The sequence below is a fragment of the Theropithecus gelada genome, chromosome 2 (assembly GCF_003255815.1).
Source record: "Theropithecus gelada isolate Dixy chromosome 2, Tgel_1.0, whole genome shotgun sequence".
NCBI classification, from domain to species: Eukaryota; Metazoa; Chordata; class Mammalia; order Primates; family Cercopithecidae; genus Theropithecus; species Theropithecus gelada.
This window is the reverse complement of record NC_037669.1, coordinates 153,703,987-153,724,976: the sequence shown is the minus strand read 5'-3', so window position 1 is coordinate 153,724,976 and position 20,990 is coordinate 153,703,987. Positions and strand designations below refer to the sequence as shown.

General features: G+C 39.6%; 1 protein-coding gene across 6 annotated transcripts in view; it reads right to left on the bottom strand.

Annotated features, from left to right (window-relative positions):
- The window catches only part of CEP70 (centrosomal protein 70), a 108,020-nt gene that overhangs the window by 54,375 nt on the left and 32,655 nt on the right, over nt 1–20,990 (bottom strand). For 2 of the 6 annotated variants that reach the window (XM_025377627.1, XM_025377629.1), the window contains exons 3-6: nt 19,253–19,326; nt 17,987–18,077; nt 17,744–17,867; nt 16,713–16,893 (exon numbers count right to left, since the gene is read on the bottom strand). The exons of 1 other annotated variant lie outside the window; for it this stretch is intronic. In XM_025377627.1, the coding sequence (XP_025233412.1) occupies nt 16,713–16,893; nt 17,744–17,867; nt 17,987–18,077; nt 19,253–19,321 (465 nt within the window). In that variant the 5' untranslated portion in view covers nt 19,322–19,326. Of the gene's footprint in view, nt 1–16,712; nt 16,894–17,743; nt 17,868–17,986; nt 18,078–19,252; nt 19,379–20,990 lie in introns of all 6 variants that reach the window. 3 more of the 6 variants (XM_025377628.1, XM_025377630.1, XM_025377631.1) reach the window with 3 other exon arrangements.

The window sequence follows — 20,990 nt, the reverse complement described above, 5'->3', positions numbered from 1 at the left end:
GGGTGGAGCTCACCACAGCTCAAGGAGGCCGGCCTGCCTCTGTAGACTCCTCCTCTGTGGACAGGGCATAGCTAAACAAAAAGCAGCAGAAACCTCAGCAGAGGTAAATGCCCCTGTCTGACAACTTTGAAGAGAGCAGTGGATCTCCCAGCATGGAGGTTGAGATCTGAGAACGAACAGACTGCCTGCTCAAGTGGGTCCCTGAGCCCTGAGTAGCCTAACTGGAGATATCCCCCACTAGGTGCAGACCAACACCTCACATGGCAGGGTACACCCCTGAGACGAAGCTTCCAGAGCAAGAATCAGACAGCAACATTTGCTGTTCAGCAATATTCTATCTTCTGCAGCCTCCACTGCTGATACCCAGGCAAACAGGGTCTGGAGGGGACCTCAAGCAAACTCCAACAGACCTACAGCTGAGGGTCCTGACTGTTAGAAGGAAAGCTAACAAACACAAAGGACACCCACACCAAAACTCCATCAGTACATCACCATCATCAAAGACCAAAGGCGGATAAAACCACAAAGATAGGGAAAACGCAGTGCAGAAAAGCTGGAAATTCAAAAAATCAGAGCGCATCTCCCCCTCCAAAGGAACGTAACTCATCACCAACAACGGAACAAAGCTGGACGGAGAATGACTTTGACAAGTCGAGAGAAGAAGGCTTCAGTCCATCAAACTTCCAGAGCTAAAGGAGGAACCACGTAACCAGCACAAAGAAACTAAAAACCTTGAAAAAAGAATGGATGAATGGATAACTAGAATAATCAATGCAGAGAAAACCCTAAAAGAACTGATAGAGATGAAAACCGTTACACAAGAACTGCATAACAAATGCACAAGCTTCAGTAACCGACTCGATCAACTGGAACAAAGAGTATCAAAAATTGAAGATCAAATGAATGAAATGAAGCGAGAAGAGAAGTGTAGAGAAAAAAGAGTAAAAAGAAATGAACAAAGCCTCCAAGAAATATGGGATTATGTGAAAAGACCAAATCTACGTCTGATTGGGGTGCCTGAAAGTGACGGGGAAAATGGAACCAAGTTGGAAAACACTCTTCAGAATATCATCCAGGAGAACTTCCCCAACCTAATAAGGCAGGCCAACATTCAAATTCAGGAAATACAGAGAACACCACAAAGATACTCCTCGAGAAGAGCAACTCCAAGACACATAATTGTCAGATTCATCAAAGTTGAAATGAAGTAAAAAATGTTAAGGACAGCCAGAGAGAAAGGTCGGGTTACACAAAGGGAAGCCCATCAGACTAACAGCAGATCTCTCAGCAGAAACTCTCCAAGCCAGAAGAGAGTGGGGGCCAATATTCAACATTCTTAAAGAAAAGAATTTTCAACCCAGAATTTCATATCCGGCCAAACAAAGTTTTGTAAGTGAAGGAGAAATAAAATCCTTTACAGAGAAGCAAATTCTTAGAGATTTTGTCACCACCAGGCTTGCCCTACAAAAGATCCTGAAGAAAGCACTAAACATGGAAAGGAACAACCGGTACCAGCCATTGCAAAAACATGTCAAAATGTAAAGACCATCGATGCTAGGAAGAAACTGCATCAACTAGTGAGCAAAATAACCAGCTAATATCATAATGACAGGATCAAGTTCACACAAAACAATATTAACCTTAAATGTAAATGGACTAAATGGTCCAATTAAAAGACACAGACTGGCAAATTGGATAAAGAGTCAAGACCCATCAGTTTGCTGTATTCAGGAGACCCATCTCACATGCAGAGACACACATAGGCTCAAAATAAAGCAAAATCTACCAAGCAAACGGAAAACAAAAAAAAGCAGGGGTTGCAATATTAGTCTCTGATAAAACAGACTTTAAACCATCAAAGATCAAAAGAGACAAAGAAGGCCATTACAATATGGTAAAGGGATCAACTCATCAGGAAGAGATAACTATCCTAAATATGTATGCACCCAATACAGGAGCAACCAGATTCATAAAGCAAGTCCTTAGAGACTTACAAAGAGACTTAGACTCCCATACAATAATAATGGGAGATTTTAACACCCCACTGTCAACATTAGACAGATCAACGAGACAAAAAGTTAACAAAGATATCCAGGAATTGAACTCAACTCTGCAGCAAGTGGACCTAATAGACATCTACAGAACTCTCCACCCCAAATCAACAGAATATACATTCTTCTCAGCATCACGTCACATTTATGTCAAAATTGACCACATAGTTGGAAGTAAAGCACTCCTCAGCAAATGTAAAAGAACAGAAATTATAACAAACTATCTCTCAGACCACAGTGCAATCAAACTAGAACTCAGGACTAAGAAACTCAATCAAAACCGCTCAATTACATGGAAACTAAACAACCTGTTCCTGAATGACTACTGGGTACATAACGAAATGAAGGCAGAAATAAAGATGGTCTTTGAAACCAATGAGAACAAAGATACAACATACCAGAATCTCTGGGACACATTTAAAGCAATGTGTAGAGGGAAATTTATAGCACTAAATGCCCACAAGAGAAAGCAGGAAAGATCTAAAATTGACACTCTAACATCACAATTAAAAGAACTAGAGAAGCAAGAGCAAACACATTCAAAAGCTAGCAGAAGGCAAGAAATAACTAAGATCAGAGCAGAACTGAAGGAGATAGAGACACAAAAAACCCTCCAAAAAATCAATGAATCCAGGAGCTGGTATTTTGAAAAGATCAACAAAGTTGATAGAGTGCTAGCAAGACTAATGAAGAAGAAAAGAGAGAAGAATGAAATAAACGCAATAAAAAATGATAAACGGGATATCACCACCGACCCCACAGAAATACAAACTACCATCAGAGAATACTACAAACACCTCTATGCAAATAAACTAGAAAACCTAGAAGAAATGGATAATTTCCTGGATACTTAGACTCTCCGAAGACTAAACCAAGAAGTTGAGTCCCTGAACAGACCAACAGCAGGCTCTGAAATTGAGGCAATAATTAATAGCCTACCAACCAAAAAAGCCCAGGACCAGAGAGATTCACAGCCGAATTCTACCAGAGGTACAAGGAGGAGTTAACACCATTCCTTCTGAAACTATTCCAATCAACAGAAAAAGATGAATCTTCCCTAACTCATTTTATGAGGCCATCATCATCCTGATACCAAAGCCTACCCAGAGATACAACAAAAAAAGAGAATTTTAGACCAATATCCCTGATGAACATCGATGTAAAAATCCTCAGTAAAATACTGGCAAACCGAATCCAGCAGCACATCAAAAAGCTTATCCACCATGATCAAATGGGCTTCATCCTGGGATGCAAGGCTGGTTCAACATACACAAATCAATAAACGTAATCCAGAATATAAACAGAACCAAAGACAAAAACCACATGATTATCTCAATAGATGCAGAAAAGGCCTTTGACAAAATTCAACAGCACTTCATGCTAAAAACGCTCAATAAATTCGGTATTGATGGAACGCACCTCAAAATAATAGCTATTCATGACAAACCCACAGCCAATATCATACTGAATGGGCAAAAACTGGAAGCATTCCCTTTGAAAACTGGCACAAGACAGGGATGCCCTCTCTCACCACTCCTATTCAACATAGTGTTGGAAGTTCTGGCTAGGGCAATCAGGCAAGAGAAAGAAATCAAGGGTATTCAGTTAGGAAAAGAAGAAGTCAAATTGTCCCTCTTTGCAGATGACATGATTGTATATTTAGAAAACCCCACTGTCTCAGCCCAAAATCTCCTTAAGCTGATCAGCAACTTCAGCAAAGTCTCAGGATACAAAATCAATGTGCAAAAATCACAAGCATTCTTATACACCAATAACAGACAAACAGAGAGCCAAATCATGAATGAACTCCCATTCACAATAGCTTCAAAGAGAATAAAATACCTAAGAATCCAACTTACAAGGGATGTAAAGGACCTCTTCAAAGAGAACTACAAACCACTGCTCAGTGAAATAAAAGAGGACACAAACAAATGGAAGAACATACCATGCTCATGGACAGGAAGAATCAATATTGTGAAAATGGCCATACTGCCCAAGGTAATTTATAAATTCAATGCCATCCCCATGAAGCTACCAATGACTTTCTTCACAGAATTGGAAAAAACTGCTTTAAAGTTCATATGGAACCAAAAAAGACCCCGCATTGCCAAGACAATCCTAAGCCAAAAGAACAAAGCTGGAGGCATCATGCTACCTGACTTCAAACTATACTACAAGGCTACAGTAACCAAAACCGCATGGTATTGGTACCAAAACAGAGATATAGACCAATGGAACAGAACAAAGCCCTCAGAAATAATACCACACATCTAAAGCCATCTGATCTTTGACAAATCTGACAAAAACAAGAAATGTGGAAAGGATTTCCTATTTAATAAATGGTGCTGGGAGAATTGGCTAGCCATAAGTAGAAAGCTGAAACTGGATCCTTTCCTTACTCCTTATACGAAAATTAATTCAAGATGGATTAGAGACTTAAATGTTAGACCTAAAACCATAAAAACCCTAGAAGAAAACCTGGGTAATACCATTCAGGACACAGGCATGGGCAAGGACTTAACGTCTAAAATACCAAAAGCAAAGGCAACAAAAGCCAAAATTGACAAATGGGATCTAATTAAACTAAAGCACTTCTGCACAGCAAAAGAAACTACCATCAGAGTGAACAGGCAACCTACAGAATAGGAGAAAATTGTTGCAATCTACTCATCTGACAAAGGGCTAATATCCAGAACCTATGAAGAACTCAATCAAATTTACAAGAAAAAAACAAACAATACCATCAAAAAGTGGGCAAAGGATATGAACAGACACTTCTCAAAAGAAGACATCCATACAGCCAACAGACACATGAAAAAATGCTCATCATCACTCGCCATCAGAAAAATGCAAATCAAAACCACAACAAGATACCATCTCACACCAGTTAGAATGGCAATCATTAAAAAATCAGGAAACAACAGGTACTGGAGAGGATGTGGAGAAATAGGAACACTTTTACACTGTTGATGGGATTGTAAACTAGTTCAACCATTGTGGAAAACAGTGTGGCGATTCCTCAAGGATCTAGAACTAGAAATACCATTTGACCAAGCCATCCCATTACTGGGGATATACCAAAAGGCTTATAAGTCATGCTGCTATAGAGACACATGCACACATATGTTTATTGCAGTACTATTCACAATAGCAAAGACTTGGAATCAACCCAAATATCCATCAGTGACAGACTGGATTAAGAAAATGTGGCACATATACACCATGGAATACTATGCAGCCATAAAAAAGGATGAGTTTGTGTCCTTTGTAGGGACATGGATGCAGCTGGAAACCATCATTCTTAGCAAACTATCACAAGAACAGAAAACCAAATACTGCATGTTCTCACTCATAGGTGGGAACTGAACAATGAGATCACTTGGACACAGGAAGGGGAACATCACACACCGGGTCCTATTGTGGGGAGGGGGGGAGATAGCATTAGGAGATATACCTAATGTAAATGACGAGTTAATGGGTGCAGCACACCAACATGGCACATGTATACATATGTAACAAACCTGCACATTGTGCACATGTACCCTAGAACTTAAAGTATTTAAAAAAAAAAAAAAAAAGCTGGAAAGTTTCACTCCAAAATGAGCTTTGAGTAACAAAAATACAAAAAAGAATAAACATGAAAGACATAGGGTAGTCAATGATAAATACTAATGGAATTGGACTCCTGGGGAAATTGAAAAGAGAAAATGGGGCAGAAACAATATTTGAAGACATAATAGCTAAGAATGTACCCAAACTGATAAAAGACATCAAGCTACACATTCAAGAAATGCTGCAAAATCAAAGGAAGATAAATCAAAAGAAAACTTGCCTAGGCACAAAGTAAAAATGCTTTAAAACAAAAACAAGCTGTGTATGGTGGCTCATGCCTGTAATCCCTGCACTTTGGGTGGCCAGGGCGGGCAGATCACTTGAGTCCAGGAGTTCAAGACCAGCCGGGCCAACATGGTGAAACCCCATCTCTACCTAAACATACAAAAATTAGCTGGGCACACACCTGTAATCCCAGCTACTCAGGTGACTGAGGTGAGAGGATCACTTAATCCCAGGAGGCGGAGGGTGCAGTGAGCCAAGATTGCACTACTGCACTCTAGCCTGGACAACAGAGCAAGACTCTGCACCAAAAACAAAAAACAAACAAACAACCAAAAACAAGGATAAAAATAGTAAAGGTAGTCAGAGATATTATAAATTGCCTTCAAAGGAGCAGCAAATAGATTGACAATTGAATTCTCAGCAGAAACAATGGAATCTAAGAGATAATGGAATATTTCAAATGCTGAAAGAAAGTAACTACCAACTTATAATTCTATACCTAGTGAAAATATTCATCAAAATTAAGGTGACAAATACCAAGGGTTGATGAGGACAAAAAGAAACTAGAAATCTCATACACTGGTCAGAATGTAAAATGATAAAGCTACTTTGAAAAAGTCTGACAGTTTCTTAAAAACTTAAATGTGAGGATTGCTGCCAAGATGGCTGAAAAGGAATAGCTCCGGTCTGCAGCTCCCAGTGAGATCGACACAGAAGGCGGTTGATTTCTGTGTTTCCAAACTGAGGTACCAAGTTCATCTCATTGGGACTGGTTGGACAGTGGGTGCAGCCCACGGAGGGCGAACTGAAGCAGGGTTGGGTGTTGCCTCACCCGGGAAACACAAGGGGTCAGAGAACTCACTCTACTAGCCAAGGGAAGCCGGGAGGGGCTATGCAGTGAGGAACAGTGCACTCCAGCCCAGATACTGTGCTTTTCCCAGTCTTCACAACCCGAAGACTGGGAGATTCCCTCTAGTGCCTACACCACTAGGACCCTGGGTTTCAATCACAAAACTGGGTGGCCATTTGGACAGACACTGAGCTAGCTGCAGGAGTTTTTTTTTTTTTTTCATACCCCAGTGGCACCTGGAATTCCAGTGAGACAGAACCGTTCACTCCCCTGGAAAGGGGACTGAAGCCAGGGACCCAAGTGGTCTGGGTAGGCGGGTCCCATCCCCATGAAGCCCAGCAAGCTAAGATCTGCTGGCTTGAAATTCTCGCTGCCAGCACAGCAGTCTGAGGTAAACCTGGGATGCTTGAGCTTGGTGGGGTGAGGGGTATCTGCCATTGCTGAGGCTTGAGTAGGCAGTTTTACCCTCACAGAATAAACAAAGCCGCCTGGAAGTTCAAACTAGGCAGAGCCCACCACCGCTCAGCAAGGCCACTGTGGCCAGACTGCCTCTCTAGAGTGCTCCTCTGTGGGCTGGGCATCTTTGAAAAAAGGCAGCAGCTCCAGTCAGCGGCTTATAGATAAAACCCCGATCTCCCTGGGACAGAGCACCTGGGGGAAGGGGCAGCTGTGGGCACAGCTTCAGCAGACTTAAACGTCCCTGCCTGATGGCTCTGAAGAGAGCAGTAGATCTCCCAACATGGCATTCAAGCTCCACTAAGGGTCAAACTACCTCCTCAAGTGGATCACTGAAGCCCGGGTCTCCTGATTGGGAGACACCTCCCAGTAGGAGCCGACAGACACTTCATACAGGAGAGCTCCAGCTGGCATCTGGCAGGTGCCCCTCTGGAACAAAGCTTCCAGAGGAAGGAACAGACAGCAATCTTTGCTGTTCTGCAACCTCTGCTGGTGATACCCGGGCAAACAGGGTCTGGAGTGGGCCTCCAGCAAACTCCAGCAGACTTGAAGCAGAGGGGCCTGACTGTTAGAAGGAAAACTAACGAACGGAAAGGAGTAGCATCAACATCAGCAAAAAAGACGTCCACTCAGAGACCCCCATCATAAGGTCATCAACATCAAAGACAAAAGGTAGATAAATCTACGAAGATGGGGAGAAACCAGCACAAAAAGGCTGAAAATTCCAAAAACCAGAACACCTCTTCTCCGAAGGATCACAACTCCTCGCCACCAAGGAAACAAAACCAAATGGAGAATGAGTTTGACAAACTCACAGAAGTAGGCTTCAGAAGGTAGGTAATAACAAACTCCTCTAAGCTAAAGGAGCATGTTCTAACCCAATGCAAGGAAGCTAAGAACCTTGAAAAAAGGTTAGACGAATTGCTAACGAGAATAACTGGTTTAGAGAAGAACATAAATAACCTGATGAAGCTGAAAAACACAGCATAAGAACTTCGTGAAGCTGGTCAGGCGCGGTGGCTCACCCCTGTAATCCCAGCACTTTGGGAGGCCGAGGCAGGCAGATGACGAGGTCAGGAGGTCAAGACCATCCTGGCTAACACAGCGAAACCCAGTCTCAATTAAAAACACAAAAGATTAGCCAGACATGGTGGCAGGCATCTGTAGTCCCAGCTACTTGGGAGGCTGAGGCAGGAGAATGGTGTGAACCTGGGAGACAGACCTTGCAGTGAGCCGAGATCGTACCATTGCACTCCAGCCTGGGCGACGGTGCAAGACACCGTCTCAAAAAAAAAAAAAAAAAAAAAAGAACTTCGTGAAGCATACACAAGTATCAACAGCCGAATTGATCAAGCAGAAGAAAGGATATCAGAGATTGAAGATCAACTTAATGAAATAAAGCAAGAAGACAAGATAGAGAAAAAGAAATGAAAAGGAATGAACAAAGCCTCCAAGAAATATGCCACTATGTGAAAAGTCCAAATCTGCGTTGGATTGGTGTCCCTGAAAGTGATGGGGAGAATGGAACCAAGTTGGAAAACACTCTTCATGACACTATACAGTAGAACTTCCCCAACCTAGCAAGACAGGCCAACATTCATATTCAGGAAATACAGAGAACACCACAAAGATACTCCTCAAGAAGAGCAACCCTAAGACACATAATCGTCCAATTCACCAAGACTGAAATGAAGGAAAAAATGTTAAGGGCAGCCAGGGAGAAAGGTCGGGGTTACCCACAAATGGAAGCCCATCAGACTAACACTAGATCTCTCTCCAGAAACCCTACAAGCCAGAGAAGAGTGGGAGCCAATATTCAACATTCTTAAATAATTTTCAACCCAGAATTTCATATCTAGCCAAACTAAGCTTCATAAGTGAAGGAGAAATAAAATCCTTTACAGACAAGCAAATGCTGAGAGATTTTGTCACCACCAGGACTGCCTTAAAGAGCTCCTGAAGGAAGCACTAAACGTGGAAAGGAACGACTGGTACCAGTCATCACAAAATCATACCAAACTGTAAAGACCACAGTCCTGATGAAGAAACTGCATCAACTAACCGGCAAAATAACCAGCTACCATCATAATGACATGATCAAATTCACACATAACAATATTAACCTTAAATGTAAACGGGCTAAATGCCCTATTTAAAAGACACAGACTGGCAAATTAGACACTCAAGACCCGTTGGTGTGCTATGTTCAGGAGACCCATCTTACTTGCAAAGACGCACATAGGCTCAAAATAAAGGGATGGAGGAATATTTACCAAGCAAATGGAAAGCAAAAAAAAAAAAAAGCGGGGGTTGCAATCCTAGTCTCTCATAAAACAGACTTTAAACCAACAAAGATCAAAAGAGACAAAGAAGGGCATTGCCTAATGGTAAAGGGATCAGTGCAACAACAAGAGCTAACGATCCTAAATATATATGCACCCAATACAGGAGCACCCAGATTCATAAAGTTAAGTTCTTAAAGAGACCTACAAGGAGACTCAGGCTCCCACACAGTAATAGTGACAGACTTTAACACCCCACTGTCAATATTAGACAGATCAATGAGAAAGAAAATTAACAAGGATATTTAGGACTTGAACTCAGCTCTGGACCATGCGGACCTCATAGACATCTACAGAACTCTCCACCCCAAATCAACAGAATATACATTCTCAGCACCACATCACACTTATTCTAAAACTGACCACATAATTGGAAGTAAAACACTCCTCAGCAAATGCAAAAAAAACAGAAATCGTAACAGTCTCTCAGACCACAGTGCAATCAAATTAGAACTAAGGGTTAATAAACTCACTCAAAACCGCACAACTACATAGAAACTGAACAACCTGCTCCTGAATGACTACTGGGTAAATAACAAAACAAGGCAGAAATAAAGATGTTCTTTGAAAACAATGAGAACAAAGACACAATGTACCAGAATCTCTGGGACACATTTAAAGCAATGTGTACAGGGAAATTTATAACACTAAGTGCCCACAAGAGAAAGCAGGAAAGATCTAAAATAGACACCCTAACATCGCAATTAAAAGAACTGGAGAAGCAAGCACAAACAAACTCAAAAACTAGCAGAAGACAAGAAATAACTAAGATTACTGCAGAAATGAAGGAGCTAGAGACATGAAAAACTCTTCAAAAAAAATCAATGAATCCAGGAGCTAGTTTTTTGAAAAGATCAACAAAATAGATAGACCGCTAGCCAGACTAATAAAGAAGAAAAGAGAGAAGAATCAAATACACACAATAAAAAAAGATAAAGGGGTTATCCCCACTGATCCCATAGAACTACAAACTACCATCAGAGAATACTATAAACACCACTACACGAATCAACTAGAAAATCTAGAAGAAATGGATAAATTCGTGGACACATACATCCTCCCAAGTCTAAACCAGGAAGAAGTTGGAATCCCTGAATAGACAATAACAGGCTCAATAATTAATAGCCTACCACCAAAAAAAGTCCAGGACCAGATGGATTTACAGCCGAATTCTACCAGAGGTATAAAGAGGAGCTGGTACCATTCCTTCTGAAACTATTCCAATCAATAGAAGAAGAGAGAATCCTCCCTAACTCATTTTATGAGGCCAGCATCATCCTGATACCAAAGCCTGGCAGAGATACGACAAAAAAAAAGAAAATTTCAGGCCAATATCCCCGATGAACATCGATGTGAAAATCCTAAATAAAATACTGGCAAACCGAATCCAGCAGCACATCAAAAAGCTTATCCACCAAGATCAAGTTGGCTTCATCCCTGGGATGCAAGGCTGGTTCAACGCATGCAAATCAATAAACGTAATCCATCACGTAAACAGAACCAAAGGCAAAAACCACATGATTATCTCAATAGATGCAGAAAAGGCCTTTGACAAAATTCAACAGCGCTTCATGCTAAAAACTCTCAATAAACTAGGTATCGATGGAACGTATCTCAAAATAATAAGAGCTATTTATGACAAACCCACAGCCAATATCATACTGAATGGGCAAAAACTGGAAGCACTCCCTTTGAAAACTGGCACAAGAATGCCCTTCCACACCACTCCTATTCAACATAGTATTGGAAGTTCTGCCCAGGGCAATCAGGCAAGAGAAAGAAATAAAGGGTATTACAAATAGGAAAAGAGGAAGTCAAATTGTCTCTGTTTGCAGATGACATAATTGTATATTTAGAAAAGCCCAAAATCTCCTTAAGCGGATAAGCAACTTCAGCAAAGTCTCAGGATACAAAATCAATGTGCAAAAATCACAGGCATTCCTATATACGAATAAGAGACAAACAAGGCTAAATCATGAGTGAACTCCTATTCACAATTGCTACAAGGAGAATTAAATACCTAGGAATACAACTTACAAGAGATATGAAGGACCTCTTCAAGGAGAACTACAAACTACTGCTCAAGGAAATAAGAGAGGATACAAACAAATGGAAAAATATTCCATGCTCATGGATAGGAAAAATCAATATCGTGAAAATGGCCATACTGCCCAAAGTAATTTATAGATTCAGTGCTATCCCCATCAAGTTACCATTGACTTTCTTCACAGAATCAGAAAAAACTACTTTAAATTTCACATGGAACCAAAAAAGAGTCTGCATAGCCAAGACAATCCTAAGCAAAAGGCTGGAGGCAACACACTACCTGACTTCAAACTATAGTACAAGGCTACAGTAACCAAAATAGCATGGTACTGGTACCAAAACAGATATATAGATCAATGGGACAGAACAGAGGCCACAGAAATAACACCACACATCTACAACCATCTGATCTTTGACAAACCTGACAAAAATAAGCAATGGGGAACAGATTCCCTATTTAATAAATGGTGTTGGGAAAACTGGCTAGCCATATACAGAAAACTGAAACTGGACTCCTTTCTTATACCTTACACAAAAAATTAACTCAAGATCGAATAAACACTTAAACGTAAGACCTAAAACCATAAAATCCCTACAAGAAAACCTAGGCAATACTATTGAGGACATAGGCATAGGCAAAGACTTCATGGCTAAAACACCAAAAGCAAAGGCAACAAAAGCCAAAATAGACCAGTGAGATCTAATTAAACTAAAGAGCTTCTGCACAGCAAAAGAAACTACCATCAGAGTGAACAGGCAACCTACAGAATGGGAGAAAATTTTTGCAATCTATCCACCTGACAAACGGCTAATATCCAGAATCTATAAAGAACTTAAACAATTTTGCAAGAAAAAAACAACCCCCTCGAAAAGTGGGTGAAGGATATGAACAGACACTTCTCAAAAGAAGACATTTATATGGCCAATAAACATGTGAAAAAAAGCTCATCATCACTGGTCATTAGAGAAATGCGAATTAAAACCACACGATATCATCTCACACCAGTTAGAATGGTGATCATTAAAAAGTCAGATAACAACAGATGCTGGAGAGGATGTGCAGAAATAGGAACACTTTTACACTGTTGGTGGGGGTGTAAATTAGTTCAATCATTGTGGAAGACAGTGTGGCAATTCCTCAAGGATCTAGAACCAGAAGAAATACCATTTGACCAGCAATTCCATTACTGAGTATATATCCAAAGTATTATAAATAATTCTACTATAAAGACACATGCACACGTTTATTGCAGCACTATTTATGACAGCAAAGACTTGGAGCTAACTCAAATGCCCATCAGTGATAGACTGGATAAAGAAAATGTGGCACATATACATCATGGAATACTACGCAGCTGTGAAAAAGGATGAGTGCATGTCCTCTGAAGCTGGAAACCATCATTCTCAGCAAACTAACACAAGAATGGAAAACCAAACACCGGCATGTTCTCACTTATAAGTGGGAGTTGAACAATGAGAACACATGGACACAGCAAGGGGAACATCACACACCGGGGCCTGTCGGGGGGTGGGGGGCTAGGGGAGGGATAGCATTAGGAGAAATACCTAATGTAGATGATGGGTTGATGGGTGCAGCAAACCACCATGGCAAGTGTATATTTATGTAACAAACCTGAACGTTCTGCACAGGTACCCCAGAACTTAAAGTATTAAAAAAAAAAAAAAAAAACTTAAATGTATACTTACCATATAACTCAGGAATTCCAATTCTAGGTATCTACCCAAGAAAACTGAAAGCGTATGTCCACACAAATATTTGAACATACAGTTTACAAGAGCTTTCTTTGTAATAGCCAAAAACTAGAAACAACTAAAATGTCCATCAACAGATGAATGGATAAACAAACTGTGGTATATCCATACAATGGAGTACTTCTCAGCAATAAAAAGGAATAAACTATGGATATGTGCAACTACATGGGTGAATCTTGAAATAATTATGCTGAATGAAAAAAACTGAATATCAATTATATCAATAGCCCATGCCATCTGAATTGTCTTTTCCCAAAAGTCTTTCAATATACCTCAAACATTTGCAAATTTCCTTGACCTCTTTGCATATACATACAAAACCAATGTTTCCTTTCTCCCAACTACAAAACATGCAGCACTAAACCATTCTAAAATTGGAAGCAACTGTATACCAAAAATAGAATAATGTGCCTTAAACTATGAAATAATTATTCTCCACAGGCACTTTCATCTACTCAAGAAAGCGAAGATTGATTAGTATGGTCAAGAATAGAAGCTGACACCTCAAAACATGCCACTTTGGTATAAGGATTATTCTGAGTTGAAGGCAACTAAGACAATAACATGAGAAAAGCTCTCTGCCCTTCCTTTATTAGCCTAAAGGAGTACATAAATTTGTACAGAAATTAATCCAGTGACAACCCTGGATCCTTATTAGCCCAGAGGTGGCACTAGAGGACTCTACATAACCAACTTTACTGACTAGCCCTTATCTTCCATTAGTCCCTGATATATTTACCTTCCCACAATTTGCTTCCCTAGAGACTCAAAGTCTTTTTCCTTTGTCTTGCCACTTCTCTGAAAATTTACTGGTGGTGGCTGTTGTTAAGATGCTATAGAAGTCCAAGTTCTAGCAATCTCTTTGAGCCCAGCATCCATGGGTTTCTCCCATGTATATATGATACAAACATATTCATAAACTTGTTTGTTTTTCACTTGCTAGGCTTTTGTTATAGAGCCCTGATTGAGAATCTGAAAGGATAGAAGTAAAAATATTTTTTCCTTCTCTATAATAGAATGAGATGTTTGACTAGTATGAAATGAGGCAACCTAACAACATTCAGGGACAGCAATTCCTTGGGTTTGTGATTTCTGTTGACACTCTATAAAGTACCCATCAGAGACTTAAAAAAACAAACAACTAATTTCAGTTGATCATATTAGGACAGATAGCCTTCCCCAACCCCAGGTATCCACTCCTCAATCCTATTTGCCTTTCCCCTTCTATGGGTGACTGAAACATGAAACCTCCTCTGTACCAATTTATAAGCTACAGGACAAATCTTTGGGACCTGGAACAAAGAGCTAAAGGCATGATAAATCATTTGTGATAGATGAAACCATTTGATAGAAAATACATGGCATTACATTCAAGTCACCCCTTACCAATGAACTCTCATTCTTTGAAGTGCTTAAAACCCTGGTAAATTTGTAAGCCTTGCATTTCTAATAATTTAATTTTGTTATTAATTATATCTCAACCTCTCTGAAAGATAAATAGATATCTTCCCCAACAAAGACCACTGGTCTTCCCTGCTCTGAACTTGTTCACTCAGCCAAAGACCCAGCACAGCACCTTTACAGCTTCTGATGGCTGCTTTTTCACACCAATAAGTCAATGATTTAAAGAGCTTCAGATTTCTACTTGCCCTATAAGAGCAAGGTCAAAACCAATGCATACAGAAAATATTTCCAAAATACCCCTCCTTTTAGAGAGATGTTATAAATATACTATCGATGAGGAAAGCAACCTTGTTAACAAAGCCAACCTAGGCCGGGCGCAGTGGCTCACGCCTATAATCTCAGCACTTTGGGAGGCTGAGGCGGGTGGATCATGAAGTCAGGAGTTCGAGAACAGCCTGGCCAAGATAGTGAAACTCCGTCTCTACTAAAACACAAAAAATTAGCCAGGCATGGTGGTGCATGCCTGTAGTCTCAGCTACTTGGGAGGCTGAGGCAGGAGAACGCTTGAACCTGGGAGGCAGAGGTTGCAGTGAGGCTAGATCATGCCACTGCACTCCAGCCTGGGCGACAGAGCTGAACTCTGTCTCAAAAAAAAAAAAAAAAAGCCAACCTAAAAATATTGCATTCTAATAGTAGAGGAGTTTGTCAAACAATGTCTTCTCTGAAACTATGATCAATATCAGCAGCTCTAGTACTGCCTGCCCCAAGCTGGCACATAAACAAGGTCAGAGCACCAACTGCCTCTATCCTCATACTAGAGCTCCCTAGTATGTCTGGTTAATTCTCTTGGACTCCATGGAATTTATACTAACTCATCTGATCCTTCCAATACTGCCAGCATACACTGAGGGGACTTCCAGACCCTGCCTGATGAATACTGCTCCCTTTTAGATAGCCTGAACTCACATATGCAAAGGTATATATAGTGTTGTGTCAGCAAAACCACTAAAATAAGAACTTAATGTTTATAATGATATAATGTTGGTAAAGATCAGAAACATCTCACACAACTAAACATTAGTTACCAGCACAAGATTCATTTCCTTTAATCACAATAAACACCCAAGTTTTAAGTTTTTAAAATTAGAAAGTTAATTATTTAATGTCATAAAATTGCCATTTCTGTTTTAGACATAAAAAGTTGTAGATGCCAGCCAGGTGCAGTGCCCCACACCTGTAATCCCAGCACTTTGGGAGGCCGAGGCAGGCGCATCGCTTGAGCTCAGGAGTTTGAGACCAGCCTAGGTAACATGGCAAAAGCCTGTCTCTATAAAAAATATAAAAATTAGCCAGGCATGGTGGCATGTGCCTGTAGTCCCAGCTACTCCAGAGGCTGAGGTGGAAGGATCACCTGAGCGCAGGAGGCAGAGGTTGCACTGGGCCGTGATTGCGCCACTGCACTCCAACCTGGGTGACAGAGCCAGACGCTGACTCAAAAAAGTAAATAAATAAAGTTGTAGATGCCTAATAGATATCCAGTAGAGATATCAAGTAGGCAACTGGATATGAGTCTGGAATTCGGGGAGAGGACAGGGCTACAGATATAAATTTTGGATCCTATATTAGATTGAGATTACCAAGGGAATCAAAGTATATAGGAAAGAGAAAAGATCCAAAGACTGAGCACTGGGGAATTCCAATTTGAGCACTGTCTCACTAAGAGGCTAGGAAGATGAGGGAAAAAAAACAGCAAAAGAAATTAAAGAATGATCAGTGAGGTCAGAGGGAAACAAAGAGGACATTCTGGAAATCAAGTGAAGAAAATTTCAAGGTAGCAGTGATAGGCCAAAAAAGGTAAAAACCACTGAATCAAACAACATGGAAGTCACCTGGGACCATAATGAGCTGTTTTAGTACTAACTAACCATCATCTAGGAATTCATAACTCAGTACCTGTAAAGTTTTCTGCTCCTTTTGAAGATCTTTTATTTTATTCTGTTGCTGGCAAGCCCTATTTAGTGATTCATCCTCCAATTCACCAATTTTGGATTTCACACTCTCCATAATTTGTTCCAAGTCATTAGCTCGTTGTTCTTGATTGGTTGCTCGGCTGTGCTCTAGCTGAAGTTCATTTCTAAGTTAAAAGACATACAATTTCTTCCCTTAGTATTAAAAATAAATCAAATTACCAAACATATCCATATAACAACATATTGACTTTCTAAAGTTTCTTTGCATTCTCTTTATCCAAAATGCTTGGAATCAGAAGTGATTCATATTTCAGATTTTTCAGATTTTGGAATATTTGCATCGTACTTACTAGTTAAGTATCTCAAATCTGAAAATCCGAAATCCAAAATGCTCCAATAAGCATTTCCTTTAAGCATCATGTTGGTGGTCAAAAAGTTTCAAATTTTGGAGCCTTTCAAATTTTCAGATTTGAGATGCTCATCCTGCAACAGAAACTAATAGAAGAAATATAGGGTACCATTAAACATATATGCTAAGCTATTACCAAAAGATTTACCTATTAAAATTTTACCTACAAAAATATTTTTTTTGGTTTTTTTTTGAGACAGAGTCTCGCTCTGTGGCCCAGGCTGGAGTGCAGTGGCCGGATCTCAGCTCACTGCAAGCTCCGCCTCCCAGGTTCCCGCCATTCTCCTGCCTCAGCCTCCCACGTAGCTGGGACTACAGGCGCCCGCCACCTCGCCCGCCCGGCTAGTGTTTTGTATTTTTTTTTTAGTAGAGACGGGGTTTCACCGTGTTAGCCAGGATGGTCTCGATCTCCTGACCTCGTGATCCGCCCATCTCGGCCTCCCAAAGTGCTGGGATTACAGGCTTGAGCCACCGCGCCCGGCCAAAAATATTTTTTAGTTTAATATTTAATCAAAATGGGAAATTAAATTTCAAGATTGTTTTCAATGCAGTTATTTTTAGAATGCATACAAACAATTCAAAAGAAATATTTTCCATTTTCTTACCTAAGCTGCTGATTAGTTTCTATAAGCTCCTGTATCATGTTCTGTTGACGTGATGTTTCTTCCACCAACAATTTCAAATTCTGTCTCATCCTTTGTGATGACTGTTTGTCAAAAATGATGAGATCTACATTTTAAAAAGTATGTAATACAGATAGTAAAAATAAAAGGCAAAAGATTTAAGATAAAAAAAATTTTAAGGAGAAATACTTTTTACCTTAAGCAGCAAGAATAGGATCTAATTACCTTTGAGATCTGTTCTTTTGACTAGAGACAAAGGTTTTAAGCCATGCATCATCAATAGCACATTTATGCTTTCCCATTCTGCTTCTTCCTGCTACAATTACAAAGAGAGGAAAACTTTAAGACATAAAGTGAAGAAATTCTCTCATACATAATTTCCTGCATTTTCAGAATAGAACATTTTCTTCAAAAGTTTTAAGTATAAATGTTTATGCATATACAATATCCAAAAAACACATTTATTGTTTCTAGCAAAATTAGTAATAGACTAGAAGTATGTAAATAAGCACAAATTGTCGCATTATACAGAATACTCACATGTAGGCCTCAATGGACAAAACTAACAACAATAAAAACACCTTGTAATTTCAGTGAATCAAACAATTCTAAGGTTTTAGATTTAATAAGCCAAACCATGCCCTGCTCAGAATAAACAGCTGCACACTAGGCTATAATAACTGAATAGTAAAGAAAAGGTAAGTCACTTCTAAGTATCACTTTCATAATGACTAGGGTCACAAAAAAATCAAAACATATCTGACTAGTTGGAGCCAATATTTCAGACAGCTCCTTGTCAAATGGACAAGGTCTAACTATAAAAAGGAGCCTGTCCATCTGGATAACTGACTCTAACAGAATCATACTGAAAGATGCTCTCAAAGTCAAATAAATCTTTCTTTTTGACTGTTGACTTTTTCCTCCTTTTTTTTGACACCTCCTCCCACTCATAACTTTTCCTTCATTTATGCTTTAGTCTTTCTGATCACAGAGTTTAACTACGTGGTAGACACAACTAAAATTATCACTGATGTTTGTTTTAGGAGCCAAAAGCTCTGAGTTAGTGTCTCAGAACATCTACTGTAACTCATAAAAATAAAATGCTCTATACATAATAAAGTCACATATTTTGGATGATTAACTTATACATATTGTTCCCTGATACCTCTTACATTTTAAGGTAAAGTAATTGTAAATTCTGAAAATAGCTGGGAATGGCATTTTCCAAAGTACATGCTACAGAACACTAATCTAATGAAATGTTCATCAAACTAGTGTTAAGTAGGTATGAAATGTTGTATACTAAATCCTCCTTTTGGAGACTAATATTGTGAAGTCTTAGAGTAATTAAACCATTTCATAGTCTTTAACCCAGCATTTCCCAAAATTATGAGAAAAGAATCCTTTTAAAGTCAAATTTTCCTGTTTGCAGATGTAGCATTCTTTGGCACATATTTTGAGAAGCAATGTCTTAAAATATTTTAAGTTTACCTGTTTTTCAGTCATGAGTCTATCTGACGGTTGATTGGAATCCTGAGGTTTAGGGGCTACCGGAAACATAGTTTCTTTTGTAGAATCAAAAGAAACAGAAATTGGCAATTAAAAAATTTGAGTTGCCTGAATGAAAAAAGACAAAAAGTGCAATAAGAGTTAAAGAAAAGTATATTTAAAAGAATCCACTTCTCTTGCAGGGCAATTCAGGTCATTCCTGCGTCAAAATTTTATGACTTCTTACATAGCAGATTGTAAGACTCATTTGAATAAACCCTATCTTATAATGTTCTCCTCTGGAAATAAAGCATTCTGGCATTTTACACATATACCACACACACACATACTCTGTCCTGTCCCACCACCCACCACAGAATGAAGGAAATATCTAACTGTATAATGTGAAAAGCATGTGACATTAATAAACTGTTAACTTTTGGAAGATGCTTCTTTCAGTTCTTTATGCTGCATTCAGAAAAATACAGAAGACATACTCCTCCAAATAGAGGATACACTGATGAAGTATAATGCATAACTGGTACCCAAGAACAAAGGAAAGAATGGAGTAGAAGCAGCATTTGAAGAGCTAATGGCTAAGAAAAATTTGAGAATCAATGAAAGACACAAATCCACACATTCTAGAAACCCAACATACTGCAACTGGGATAAAGTAAAAAAGAAAAAAGAAAAAAAAAAGTCAGTCATACCTAGACATATCTTCAATGTGCTGAAAGAAAATAATTGCTGATCTAAAATTCTAAAGCCAGTGAAAACATTCATTAATGAATAATAAAGGCAAAAGTAATATATTTTCAAATACATGACACAAAATAAATCTGAGAGTTCATCGAATCTGCTCTGTAAAAAAATTCTAAAGAAGATGCTTCATGCAGAAGACTCCCTGATAGAAAAGCAGAGATATAGAAAAAAATAGAGCAAAAAAATGAGTGAGTCTAAACACAGACTACATAACGAGATCTTGTGAAGTTTAAAATATACAATTAAAGTGCACAATAACAGAAATATATTAGCTGAGAGTAGGGAAAATGGAGTAACAGTGTTCTAAGTTTGTTTACAATCCAGGTGGACACTGGTAAAGGTATCTGTTAACATTGGGCTTTTGAATAAGTTAAGGATGGTTGAGAATTTCTAGGACATCAACTGAAGAATCAAACAGAAGCATATAATTTTCTAACTACTAAAGGGGAAAAACAAGACTATAATGATGGATTTTAAAAAATACACCGAAGTCCAAGATGGTTGAATATGAACGGCTCTACTCTGCAGCTCCCAGTGTGACTGATGCAGAAGACGGGTGATTTCTGCATTTCCAACTGAGGTACCTGGTTCTTCTCATTGGGACTGGCTGGAAAGCAGGTGCAGACCACAGAGGGCGAGCCGAAGCAGGGCGGGGCATCACCTCACCCAGGAAGCACAAGGAGTCAGGGTATTTCCCTTTCATAGCCAAAGGAAGCCATGACAGACTGTACCAGGAAAATCGAGACACTGCTACCCAAATACTGCGCTTTTCCAATGGTCTTAGCAAATTGCAAACCAGGAGATTATATCCCATGCCTGGCTCAGCGGGTCCCACGTCCACGGAGCCTTGCTCACTGCTAGTGCAGCAGTCCGAGATTGAACTGCAAGGTGGCAGCCTGGTTGAGGGAGGGGCGTCCACTATTGCTGAGGCTTGAGTAGGTTAACAAAGCAGCCAAGAAGCTCGAACTGGGTAGAGCCC